The sequence below is a fragment of the Podarcis tiliguerta genome (genome assembly GCF_965153285.1).
Source record: "Podarcis tiliguerta genome assembly, chromosome: 13".
Taxonomy (NCBI): Eukaryota; Metazoa; Chordata; class Lepidosauria; order Squamata; family Lacertidae; genus Podarcis; species Podarcis tiliguerta.
Window position 1 is genome coordinate 15163234 of NC_139546.1, and position 13826 is coordinate 15177059.

The window sequence follows — 13826 nt, forward strand, 5'->3', positions numbered from 1 at the left end:
AAAGTGTCTGTGATGTTTTCAGGGACATCATTTAAATGATGACAGTGGCTATGGGACCAGTCTATTGCTGTTTCTTTTTCTCTACATTACAGAGGATGGAACTGTAAACCTCAGTGAATGTCTCAAAGAAATCCAAGCACTCCGAGGGTTGTCATCAACAAGTAAGTTGAGAGCCTTAAAACCAATCACACTAACAAATCCATTGTTTGAGGGGGGGGGCGGTCTGGACATACCAATAGGTTACTGTTCTATATGTGGACTCTATATGTGGTACAGTTTTCATATCACCCTAGACATAGTTCTGCTCAGTAGAGTTGATTCCAACATTCAGATATGAGCCATTGAGTGCTGAATATTCAAGCAGTTCAAAGGCATGTGGGAACTGGTCACAGATGTGAGACTGTAGGCTGTAATACATTTCTGTCTTGAGGAAAAATGAATACAATCATTGTCAGGGACAGGTGAGTAATAACTCGCAAGGTGCCAGTGAAGTTATTCAAAGAAACAAAACAGCTCAGGTCTAATGAGCCCAGTAATTCTCTGCAGTAGATGTTGCCCCAATGAGACAGTTGCGAGGACTAAAGGTCCCTGTCTTCCCATAGTTCCTGAAGCCTTCTCTTCCCCTAGGGCCTTCCCCAGCATGGGACGCAGGTGGCGCTGTGGTCTAAACCACTGAGCCTCTTGGGCTTGCCAATAAGAAGGTTGGCGGTTCAAATCCCTGCAATGGGGTGAGCTCCCATTGCTCTGTCCCAGCTCCTGCCAACCTAGCAGTTCGAAAGCACACCAGTGCAAGTAGATAAATAGGTACCATTGCGGTGGGAAGGTAAACAGCGTTTCCATGCGCTCTGGTTTATGTCATGGTGTTCCATTGCGCCAGAAGCAGTTTAGTCATGCTGGCCACATGATCTGGAAAGCTGTCTGGACAAACACGGTTCCCTAGGCCTGAAAGTGAGATGAACGCCAAAACCCCATGTTCACCTTTGATTGGACTTAACCGTCCAGGGGTCCTTTACCTTACCTACCTAGCAACTTGAGGCTCCTTCATCTTGTCTCTCTTTGCTCCTCCTTCATTTCTCTCTTGGTGGAAGTCTTCAAGCAGAGGCTTCTGGACAGCTCTAGCCCTGGATTTCCTGTGTTGGGAAGGGGGTTGGACCATGATTCTAAGATTCTAGAATTCTGTGACTAGCAGCCCCAGAATCCCCGGAGGGAAACGGACACTATGCACATCATTTCTGCCAGGGAGAAGTCCCACCTTGACCTTTGTGGGGCTTTCTCCCTGGTAGAAATGATGCACATAGTGTTAGTTTCCTGCTGGGGATTTTGGACCTGGTAGTTCAGGTTCCCGGCAGGAAAAGACACCCTGCCAGGACCTGCAGAGGTCCTCTGCTGCATTCCCATGCTGTCTCTTCATGTGCACCCTCTGAGTAGTTATATGGGACACTCACAAAATCTCAACCCTTTTGAGGAGAGCATTGCACTGCGAGGGCAGTGACCTTGAGCACGTTTTGCACAATTCTTTGGGCGTTCAGCAAAAGGTTGTTGCCAACACTGTCGCCTCTTTTGCAGAGAAGAGGGTTGCTATCGAAAACTTGGAGGAAGTCTTGGATGAAATGGGCATCCAGTTGACCAACAAGCAGCTGTATGAGGCGTTGAAATGTACTCCGATTGACGGTTGGTTTCTTTGATTCTTTGGTTGGTTGGTTCTTTGATTCTTTATATCTGGCTGCTGCTGAATGCTAGACGAGCTTGATTTAATTCAGCAAGGCAACTCTTCTGATCAGTTTTATTTATGAAAGGTTGGGGGAGCAGTCAAATTACTTGTGCTGCAGCCACCGCTCAAAGGCACATGGCAAAATGAACCTGAGGGGACAACCCAAAATAGCTGTGGGTGCATCCTTCAAAATCTGCATTACATATAGAAGAAGAAGAAGAAGAGTTTGGATTTGATATCCCGCCTTTCACTCCCTTTAAGGAGTCTCAAAGCGGCTAACATTCTCCTTTCCCTTCCTCCCCCACAACAAACACTCTGTGAGGTGAGTGGGGCTGAGAGACTTCAAGGAAGTGTGACTGGCCCAAGGTCACCCAGCAGCTGCAAGTGGAGGAGCGGAGATGCAAACCCGGTTCCCCAGATTAGGAGACTACCGCTCTTAACCACTACACCACACTGGCTCTCAAGCCAGTGGGTTATGAGGATTATAGTTTAATCCTCATGTACAAAAACAACAATGGTTAACAGTGGCTTCTGGGCAGGAGCATGGGAGACACACAACATGAAGGACACCACTCTGAAACAGGAGGGAAGTCGTATTCCTTAGATGTACTTGGGCTGCAAGGCTCATCATCTCTGACCATTGGCCATGGTGGCTAGAGCTGATTGAGGGGGCACAGGTTCCCCACTCCCTGCTACCCACCTCCAGGTAAAAACTATGAAAAATATACAGAAGCACCGATTTTTATTCATAGTGGCAGAGTATTTGATCTTCACCTGTGCCAAGTCAAAATATGGGGTAGAGGACTTCCTTGTGACTCTCTCTCCCTGGTCAGCAGGTAGCCTTTTGGGAAGAAAAAAAATAAGAAATAGAATAGTCAGTGCTCCAAACCCCTCCAGGTGGACTGTTGCTAATGATGCCACTCCTACCACAGCTCTTTTTTGCCCCTAAGCTGGCAACTTGTGGGGGTTGCAAAGATTCTCAGAGGGTTGCAACTCAAGACCCTGCCAGTTGCTTGATCCCTATCCTGTCTGCTTTGGTCTCTTGGTTTTTTTGTTGGCTTTTAAAACTGGTTATTCTTAGGACAATTTTTTTAATTATGCATAGGCATGTCCGCTTGTTGTTTATTCAGATAGGTCAGGGTTTCTGAAAAGTGTGTCTCCAGCTGCTTTGAACTACAACTCCCATCATCCCTAGCTAGTAGGACCGGTGGTCAGAGACAAATGGGAATTGTAGTCCAAAAACAGCTGGAGACCCAAGTTTGGGAAACCCAGCGATAGATATTAAGGCTTTGGGACTAATATATGTGCCACTGGGGGAGGAGAAGAGTTTTTGGCCCAATTCGTGCCCCTCACATTGGCATGTTAAGAAGGTGGGTTGAGCATGAGAGCTGTCTCTGCCAAAGCAGTGGTGAAACTGCTTTTCTGGCTCCAGCTGCCGCCGCCTTCCGAGCCGCTTAGCACTTTTGCGTCTCGTTCACAACTTCTTTTTGTTCCTTGCAGCGGATGGGACGGTGGACGTGGAAACATTTAAGAGAGGGGTGCATTCGGTCTTGTCAAGCCAGCAGACTGGTGAGCTGAACCATAATATTGATTGATGGGTGGTTACAATGGTTAAGAAATTATTATTAAAAACACCAATCTTTATTCTGTGCACATGGTTCATGACAATAAATAAATAAATAAATAAATAAAGCGCTCTTCTGACATTCTGGAGCCTCAAAGTGGAGATAGGGAGGAGCCTTTGGACCAAACTACGTTTCATGAATAACATGGGAAATATCTGGAATTAACTTTACAATGGAAGTGATGGATACGAATTGCTCCTGAGTCTTCCCTCCCCTTCTGTTCAAGGCAAAATGGTGGATGTCAGCAAACTGGATTCTATCCTGGGTGCGATGGGGCTTCGCTTAACTCAGATGGAAGTTCAGGAGGCTATCAAAAGGACAATCAATAGTGAGTATGCATCCCTGGGTTCACCATTGGATCATGTCCTTGAATAGTCCTCAGTGCCACCAATGCTTCGCACCTGATGCTCAAGCTGTATACATATTCCATGTTCACATTCTTTTTAACTTTTGCAACCCGAAGCAGCCAGGATCAGGCTGTGAATCGGTATGGTAGAAAGGAGGGAGGCTGGACTATATAGCCCTTTCCCCCTGTTCATTTTTTTCAACTCAAAATTCTCCTCGCTGGGCTGCTTTTCACCCACAGGGGGGGAAATGTATCTTCATCATCTTTTTCTCCCATGTTTGGAAAAGGAACTCAGAGAAGGTGCTTTGAATTTTTGCAGGGTGGGGACTACATAAAGCCCAGGGACGGGGGGTGGAATAATCAGCCACTCACTGCCCATCCTCCTTCCAATTAGGACGCTTCCAGGGTGCTTTTCATGTGTAACTGCCTTTTCTCGCTCATGGACGTTTATGGAAGGTCCCCATGTGGTCAGCATCACCATCAAATTGCAATTCTCCCATATTTTCTCACAACTGCTTTCATCTTCCAGGGATAGAAATACAGTGGTACCTCGGTTGTCGAACGTAATCAGTTCCGGAAGACCGTTTGACTTCCGAAACATTCGACCACCAAAGTACAGAGGGCGTTCTCCAAAGTCCATGGAGAAAATTGAAAAACATGCAGCGGAAGCCATTTGACTTCCGAAAAGCGTTGGAAATTGGAAGCAATTACTTCTGGGTTTTGGTGTTCAAAAACCAAAACGTTCGGCTTCTGAGACGCTCGAAAACCGAGGTGCCGACAGCATATGAATCAATATGAGAATTCATCCAGGGATAGGGTGGGGGTCTCTCTTTCAGCATGGGATACAAATTCAGCGTGGGTCTCTCTTTCCCATCCCAGCTAATCTTTTTGCCTTACAGAGGATGGTACTGTGAATATGAAAGACTTCATGTGGGCCATTCAAGACCTCCCCAGTATTCAGGGTGAGTTTTAACCTTCATGGCTATCTTCCAGATTAAGACTTGCAAGCTTTTTAACCCACCCAGGCCCTTAAGGTGGGTCTGCCTTGACCCCAAGTGTTCTTCTCCCAGCTATGGTGCCATGGCTCCTCACCACCACCTCTCTTCCTTCTAGCCAGAGTACAGTGGTGCCTCGCAAGACGAAAAGAATCCGTTCCGCCAGTCTCTTCGTCTTGCGGTTTTTTTCATCTTGCGAAGCAAGCCCATTAGCGGATTAGCACTATTAGCGCTATTAACGGTTTAGCGGCTATTAGCGGCTATTAAAGGTTTAAGGGATTAGCGGATTAGCTGCTAAAAGGCTATTAGCGGCTATTAAAGGCTTAAGGGATTAGCGGATTAGCTGCTAAAAGGCTATTAGCGGCTTAGATCAGCTGATAAGCGGCTTAGATCAGCTGTTAGGCGGCTTAGCCATCAGCTGTCAAGCGGCTAAGCTAACAGCTGTTAAGCGGCTTAGGGGCTTGGGAAAAGGGGGGGGAGGGGGGAAAAACCCCAGGAATCGCAAGGCATTTTCGTCTTGCGAAGAAAGCCCATAGCAAATTTGTTTTGCGAAGCACCTCCAAAACGGAAAACCCTTTCGTCTAGCGGGTTTTCCGTCTTGCGAGGCATTCGTCTTGCGGGGCACCACTGTATGTTCAAGGCCATCTTTCCCATAGGCACTAGAGGTGTGGGGCACCCGGGTGCCAGGTTCTCAGGGGCACAAGGCTGAGAGTCTAGGGCCCGAGAGTTGAGTTCAGGGAAGAGCCCGCCCGTCGGTCTGAGTGCCACAGTGGGCTCTTCTGCTGCAGAAGCAAGTTCGGGGGTGACCAAGCCAACGAGACGCTGAGGCGGCCAGCCGGCTCTTCCCTCCTGCTTGCCTGGGACAGGGCAACCAGGGGGGGCACGTTGGGCGGATCTTTGCACCCCGGCACCGCATATGCTTAAGTCAGCCCTGAGTACATTGCATGTTCATTGATGCCACTCGCTCTGTGGACCAGGGAGGATTTGGGAACAGAAGGGTATTTTTCCTTACTGGAAACCACAGGCATGATAAGAAGAATCAAATCTGGGCAGAGCGGGGCGATTTAAAGCCCATTTTTCAATCCTCATGAGGACTGCAGGTATTTCAAGGAAGGCAGAATGGAAAGCATCCACTAACACATTGTATTGCCTCTGTTTTTCCTCTCAGTGGGGTGGACAGATGCAAAAGAGGACTGGGCCCCATCATGCACCTTTAAAAGATGTGCAGAGAATGGCATTTGGGCAGATGCAATTTATGTGGCAAGCTATACCTGTTGAATTTCCCACTTTTGTGTGACTATTAAAGGCCCAGGAGCCCTCTTGCATCTGGCCATCTTATCTCCTCACTATGCTAGTCAGAGCTGCTGAAGCTGGGAAAAGGAATAATGTACAAAAAGGGGGGAATTGATTAAAAGGGAGGAAGAGGAAATATCCATTCTTGGAGCAGGAAGCTGAGGATTAAAACTGATGTACGTCTACAGTCCAAGGCACATCTAGTTTGGGAGTAAAATAGGCCTTACTTCTGATGGGTTGTAAATATGCCATTGCCAGTGGTGTAGCATGGGTTGCCAGCTCTGGGGCCATGAGAAGGGGTGGGTGGGAACAGTGGCGTAGCGTGGGGGATGCAGGGGGGGCCGGCCGCACCAGGCGCAACATCTGGGGGGGCGCTCGCACTCGCAGCTCTCTGCCCCTACCTGGCTCACTCACTCTCTCTCACTGCAGTGCTGGCTGTGCGAATCCGATCCGAGCCGCCGGGTCGCCGCCCACTGTGGGGGGGGGTGCCAGGCGTGCGGTGCGGTGCGGAGAGAGAGCGAGGGACTATCTGGGGGAGGGACAGTGCAGCGGGGGGGGGGGCGCAAATTACTTGCCTTGCCCCGGGTGCTGACAACCCATGCTACGCCACTGGGTGGGAAATGGACAGAGTGCAAATGCACATTCAACTGCCAAACAGCGTCTGTGTCACCCAGAAGATTGCAGCCCCAGAGATAAGAAAAGAAGAGTTGTTCCGTTGTCTGGAGGGGTCACTTCCTGGTTTGCATGGAGCCCAGCGATGGAAGCACACAGCTGTATTGAGGCAACACCAGATGTTGGAATTTTGCGCCCCCTAACAATTTGGCACCCTGGGCAACTGCCCCTATGGCATACACACACACACACACGCTATGCCACTGACTATCGCACATTTAAATTTACAGTTTGTAAACTGAGACAGAAAGCTAATTGATGCTAGACAGTTCCGTGAATAACTTTTGATCTCGTTCATCCAGTGTACAACACCAGAAACACAACGGGTGCATCCAGGCTGCCACTATTTTGGGGGTGGGAACTAGTCACATGCTGGCAAATTTAGGTTACACAGTTAAAGTTGATTAGGAGCTTTTGAATAACAGACTTCCTTCCTCCCCTAAACTAAACTTTTTTAAAAAATAAGAAAAGTAATAGGAAAATGCAATGGAAAGCTGTAATGTTGTCTAACCTTCCCCCAAACTTTGGACAAACAGGTCATCTGGAAGTGTCCAAAACCTCTTTCTTTCTCTTCCTCACTTCGGATTGTGTTTTCAAACTGTGAGCTGTGTGGCATAAGGTGGAACAGAAATCTAGATCACTGGTCTGAGTTCTGTTGCATTAACTTGCTCTGCTTCAGTGTTCTTCATTTGTAAAACGGGGTATTAATAATTATTGTTGTGGGGCCAAATGAAGCACCAGATGGGATTAGCTTTCCACAGTTTAATATGGTGAATATCTATTGCTTTTCCTTTAAAGATGAAAAAGTGGATATTAGCGACCTGGACACTGTCCTAGGCGGCATGGGAATCTTCTTAACACAGGAAGAACTGGAGGAAGCGCAGAAGATTGCAATGATGAATGGTGAGTGTGTCCCATGGTCTTCCCATCTTCATTGGACCATGGAACTAAGAGTTCTAAAATATGACTCCCCAAACCTTCACATCTGCACATCACACAGGGTAATGCAGCCTTTTAGTCCACAGTCTGGATGACTCTCTTGTGGAACATCCATCATCAACTCTCTGATGGGATAACAAGGCCACAAATCCTGCCCAAGTCCTTAGAGTCCACCCATCACTCACCATACTCTAGCACAGACTTACTCAACCTTAGGTCCCCAAATGTTGTTAGACTACAACTCCCATCATCTCTGACCCCTGGTTCTGCTAGCTAGGGATGATGGGAATTGTAATCCAACAACATCTGGGAGTCCAAGGCTGATCAAGGCTGTTCCATAGGTTTGCCATTCATTCTGAAGTTTTAATAAAGTAATTCATATTTCGGGAGATCCGTCCACTATTATGTGGTCTGTTATTATTATATTTTCTACAGACTACTGTGAACAAATAGATTTCGGTCACTACTGCCTTCAGTTTCAAAAGGCTGTTTTCAAGGCAATATTTTGGGCCTTACCCTTTGGAAATTTGTATCAACCCTTACATATCAGTTGGCGTCCAGAGGGTGAGGCAGATTGCCTGTTTTTAACTGAGCTAAGGCTATTTTATCTGTTCTTGTTTTTTTAAATGACTGCTGTTTTAGAATGGTCTGTATTTTTATTTTAAGTAACTTTAAATGGCAGAGCTTGTTTTAATTGGATACATACATTCTCTCTCTCACACACATACATACATAAACAGTTATATAATATATGGCATATGGCTACTGACTGGGGCAACCCAGTCAGATGAGCAGCATATAAATAATATTTTGTTATTATTATTTCTTGTTGCTATAATCTGTCTTGGGGATTATGTTGCTCCATGTTAGTGAGGTAAAAATGTGGTTTATGTTTATATCCTATGCACTTTTAAAATGTGTTTGTGGGGGCTATTGGGTTGTTGTTTTTATTATTATTATGTATTTTGTGGTTTTATATCTTGATTTTATTCTGTGAACCCCTCTGAGACCCCCAAGTATAGTGCGGTATATAAATTCAATAAAGCCACTCCCGATCTCGAGAGGGGGGGTGTTGCGGGCTCACGACCCCATCCACACTCTTGCGGGGCTGGCGCTAGCCCCGCGGGAAGCCGGGATTCCCATTCTTCATTAGTATTCATTTATGGCAGCACCAGCCAATAGGCTGGTGCAGGGGGCGGGCCTAACTCAGGGCACTTAAGGTCAGGGCAGCCCAGGCTCGCCCCCTTTCCCTCTCGCTACAGCTACAGCTGCGGTTTCCCTTCCACCCGCCCTTTAGGTGTGCTTCTGGACCTTGCTATGGGCTTCGGCTGGTCGCCGCAAGGGGCCTGGTAGGAGTTTTTCCATTTGGCTAATTGGCTGAATTTGAAGCCACTTGGTTTTTTCGCCTACCTCGTAGCAATTGTCACAACTCCTTGGTTTTGGCGGTTAGGCATTGGCCGGGGTATTGTTATGCAAATGAGGTCGGGGGGAGGATCGCCATCACCTCCCCCAATTCTTGAAGGGTAGTTCGTTAATGGACTCCGGGGGGGCGTCGCCTCGTCCAAAACCTACGGAGGCTAGGGCCTAAAGCGCGCTCCCAAGCGGTAACCCCTCGGGGAGCGCCCAGGGATGTGCATCTCGGGGGCTCCCCCTGTTGGTGCTTCACCCTTCCCGGTTAGACCGGATAGTCTGTTAGGGCCAATGCCTAAGGCCAATACCGCTCTTACCTGTAATCAATAAAGTTGTGGCCATTTTCGCCCATTAACCTAAATTCTGGTGTCTGTGTCTTTATTTATTCCACCTGTGGGAGGGGGCAGGTATAGCCACGCAAATAACAATAATGTTTGTGAAGAAAGCTGCAATGCAGTTCTTTAAGAGGCATTTTTCCTTTTAATCTGGAAGGAGGCCGTGTAAGGCTGTGCTGTCCCCCTTCTTTCTCTGCAATGGGGTTTATAAGTACATTGGCCTTTCTCAAGTCCTTCTCTCTCTTTGCCTTGCAGAGGACGGGACGGTGAATTTGAAAGAGTTTGTAAGGGCTTGCAATGTCACTCTGGCCCGCTCTGAGATGGAGGGTGAGTTTGTTGTTGTTGTTTTACCTTTGGCGATGGAAATATAGAGGCAACAGATTGGGAAAAAGCCCATTTCCTGGACTTGGCAGCTTCGCAACCCATGGCAGTGCTTAATGCCCTCCCAGCTTTCTTGCCTCACTTCTGTTCTACAGCCTCCAAGAGACGCTTTTTGGCTGAATAGCGGGGTAAAATGCTAATAATAATAAAAATAATAATAATAGTTCATTGCCACATAACTGCCCCATAAACAAATCCGAACAAATGCTCAGTAGAGACTCAACATAGTCTATCCTTTGAAAGGAAGGCTAGGCTATACCGTATTTTTTGCTCTATAAGACTCATATTTTCCCTCCTAAAAAGTAAGGGGAAATGTGTGTGCGTCTTATGGAGCGAATGCAGGCTGCACAGCTATCCCAGAAGCCAGAACAGCAAGAGGGATCGCTGCTTTCGCTGCGTAGCAATCGCTCTTGGTGTTCTGGCTTCTGGGATTCAGAATTTTTTTTCCTCGTGTTTTCCTCCTCCAAAAACTAGGTGTGTCTTATGGTCTGGTGTGTCTTATAGAGCGAAAAATACGGTAAATTTAATCAAGGAAATACAGTGGTTACAATCACTTCAGGTTACAAACTCTGCATAAACCGGAAGTAGTTGTTCCGGGTTGCGAACTTTGCCTCAGGATGAGAACGGAAATCGCGTGCCGGCAGCAGCGGGAGGCCCCATTAGCGAAAGTGCGCCTCAGGTTACGAACGGTTTTGGGTTAAGAACGGACCTCCAGAATGAATTAGGTTTGTCACCTGAGGTACCACTGTAAACAAAACTCCGCGTATGTTTTGTGCAAATAAATCAGGAGTAATGCTGAATAAATGGGTTTTCTGGAGAGAGGTCCATGCGTTCTGTTTGCCGTCGGGGATGTGCCTGTCTACCACTGACGGTTTATGCAGATCTCCTTTTCTTCACAGGAACATATGTGGGTAAAAAGTTACATGCAAAGTCCATCAGGTTTCCAAAGGTGACAGAGAGGCACCACCAAGAAGCACCAAGCAGGTTAGTCAGGGCTCACAAATGCAAGCTCCCTCTACCTAACTGCAGGGCCCTGCCCCACATCTCTGGCTTTTCTGAGAGCCCCCTGACCCTCAGGAAAAGGGGGTCCAATGGCAAAGAATAGTAAAGGTAATGGGACCCCTGACCATTAGGTCCAGTCGTGACCGACTCTGGGGTTGCAGCACTCATCTCGCTTTATTGGCCGAGGGAGCCGGTGTACAGCTTCCAGGTCATGTGGCCAGCATGACTAAGCCCCTTCTGGCGAACCAGAGCAGCCCACGGAAACGCCGTTTACCTTCCCACTGGAATGGTACCTATTTATCTACTTGCACTTTGACATGCTTTCGAACTGCTAGGTTGACAGGAGCTGGGACCGAGCAACGGGAGCTCACCCCGTTGCGAGGATTCAAACCCCCAACCTGATTGGCAAGCCCTAGACTCTGTGGTTTAACCCACAGCGCCACCCGCGTCCCTAATGGCAAAGAATAGGAGTCAGGAAATTCTCCTTGTACAAGCACCCTGCGTTGGATGTGGCCCATTATCTTAACTCTAGTCTTATTGTATTTACCACCTTATTTAAATGAACTACAAGTATTGACATGGAAATAGTATGGGGAAAATGATCTGTATTGTTTTAGTGGAGGATAGATCCTTCTTGATTTTTGGAATGACCATTATCCCTCTTTAATCCCAAATTGCCTGCTGCTTCTTAAGTTCCAGTACCTTATTCGCTCCATTAATGGATTCTTAAATGAATGACAATTTTTTAAAAAACAAAACAAAACCCAGACAACCTGCTCTTTAAAGCTCAATTGGAGCAAACATCAAATTGTGGAAAACCCAAGCTGACGATGCAGCTTTAAAAAGTGGGCTTTCGCAGGGAAAACATTAAAATGACACAGGCCACTAAAGCACAGACCTCTGCTCAGAAAGAGCAGGGAATAATAATAATAATAATAATACTAATAATAATAATAATAATAATAATAATTTATTTGTACCCCGCCCATCTGACTGAGTTTCCCCAGCTACTCTGGGCGGCTTCCAACAAAGATAAAAAATACATTAAACGGTAAGTTTGGAGAAGCCGTGAGTCGGCTAATCAACGTTGTGCTTCTTTCTTTGTATTTTTGGCAGAATTCAGTTTTCTGAGGCTCCCAGTGACATGGGCAAATCCAGAGCAGCAAGGAACCTGACCAAACCACAACTGGAAGGTAATTCTCCTGTTTGCAAAACATAATTCTGGGCTATCCAATCTAGAACACCTTCAGATATGGTGGACCATATATGACTCCCATTTTTCCTGACCATTGGCCATGCTGGCTGAGTCTCATGGGAATTGTAGTTCTTAACATACGGAGGGTACCGCATTGGCTACCCCCGATGCAACTGTTAAGTCTTCTTAGGACCCTGGAGACAACCTACTCACAGGTCTGAAAGCCGCTGTAGATTCATCTGCTAGGGCCAATTTATACTACAAACCCAGACAGCTCTTTTTTATTTTGTTCAGAGGTTGGGAAGGTCAAGACCAGAGAGGTCCTAGGTGTGGAATATTGGACTTGAGTGACAGCTTTATATCCCACAAACCTGAATCTGAATCATATCAACACTGGGCCCATCACCTCCTGGCAAATAGAAGGGGAAGAAATGGAGGCAGTGAGAGATTTTACTTTCTTGGGCTCCATGATCACTACAGATGGTGACAGCAGTCACGAAATTAAAAGACGCCTGCTTCTTGGGAGGAAAGCAATGACAAACCTAGATAGCACCTTAAAAAGCAGAGACATCACCTTGCCAACAAAGGTCCGTATAGTTAAAGCTATGGTTTTCCCAGTAGTGATGTATGGAAGTGAGAGCTGGACCATAAAGAAGGGTGATCGCTGAAGAATTGATTCTTTTGAATTATGGTGCTGGAGGAGACTCTTGAGAGTCCCATGGACTGCAAGAAGATCAAACCTATCCATTCTGAAGGAAATCAGTCCTGAGTGCTCACTGGAAGGACAGATTGTGAAGCTGAGGCTCTAATACTTTGGCCACCTCATGAGAAGCGAAGACTTCCTGGAAAAGACCCTGATGTTGGGAAAGATGGAGGGCACAAGGAGAAGGGGACGACAGAGGATGAGATGGTTGGGCTACCAGCATGAGTTTGACCAAACTGCGGGAGGCAGTGGAAGACAGGAGTGCCTGGCGTGCTCTGGTCCATGGGGTCACGAAGAGTCGGACACAACTAAACAACAACAACAACTTTACTTTCAGATTCATTCAGGTTTACAGTGTTGTTCCTGAAGGCAGGCTTAGGTTACACAACAGATAAACTATATACTAGATAGTAGGGAATCATGAGAAGACTGCATCTGAACAGTTACCAGTTAACACTCCTAGCAGCAACCGACCAACCAATTGACAAAACTGCCTTCAGGAACAACTCTGTAAACCTGAATGAATCTGAAAGTAAAGTAGTTTATGTTAATATGATTCGGATTCATGTGTGTTTTCTTTAAGAGGGACAGAAAGGGATTATCAACCAGGAAGGTATAATTATTGATAGGACTCAAACGGGTTAGCAGCCCCTCTTGTCGCTGCATAAACTCAAACAGGGGATCGTTTAAACTCTGCTAAATTATATAAACGTTCCCACATGCTTCCCAATATCATTTGTTTTGATTTGTTTCACAAATGTATTTCACTGAATTTTAAAATACAAATTCAGTTATAAGAGAGAAGGAATAAACATACAGACAAACAAGCTAGGGAAATGTAAGCAAGAACATACACGCATTGCATGAAAGACTCGCAGCGGTCAATATCCTCATGAAACAATTTCCAGAATTGTAGCAAAGCAAAGGTAGATTAATCAGTTGATGGAGGGACACAATCTAGACAAAGTTAGTACAGATTCATTATCATTGAAAGCAATGAAATGAGAGCCAGTGTGGTGTAGTGGTTAAGAGCGGTAGTCTCGTAATCTGGGGCACCGGGTTCGCTTCCCCGCTCCTCCACATGCAGCTGCTGGGTGACCTTGGGCCAGTCACACTTCTCTGAAGTCTCTCAGCCCCACTCACCTCACAGAGTGTTTGTTGTGGGGGAGGAAGGGAAACGAGAATGTTAGCCGCTTTGAGACTCCTGAAGGGGAGTGAA

General features: G+C 46.6%; 1 protein-coding gene across 8 annotated transcripts in view; it reads left to right on the forward strand.

Annotated features, from left to right (window-relative positions):
- The window catches only part of LOC310661417 (uncharacterized protein), a 122396-nt gene that overhangs the window by 98623 nt on the left and 9947 nt on the right, over nucleotides 1-13826 (forward strand). For all 8 annotated transcript variants that reach the window (XM_083407347.1, XM_083407349.1, XM_083407348.1 and 5 more), the window contains 9 exons: nucleotides 93-161; nucleotides 1567-1671; nucleotides 3212-3280; nucleotides 3563-3664; nucleotides 4582-4644; nucleotides 7441-7545; nucleotides 9582-9653; nucleotides 10607-10691; nucleotides 11826-11902. In XM_083407347.1, the coding sequence (XP_083263473.1) occupies nucleotides 93-161; nucleotides 1567-1671; nucleotides 3212-3280; nucleotides 3563-3664; nucleotides 4582-4644; nucleotides 7441-7545; nucleotides 9582-9653; nucleotides 10607-10691; nucleotides 11826-11902 (747 nt within the window). The remainder of the gene's footprint in view (nucleotides 1-92; nucleotides 162-1566; nucleotides 1672-3211; nucleotides 3281-3562; nucleotides 3665-4581; nucleotides 4645-7440; nucleotides 7546-9581; nucleotides 9654-10606; nucleotides 10692-11825; nucleotides 11903-13826) is intronic.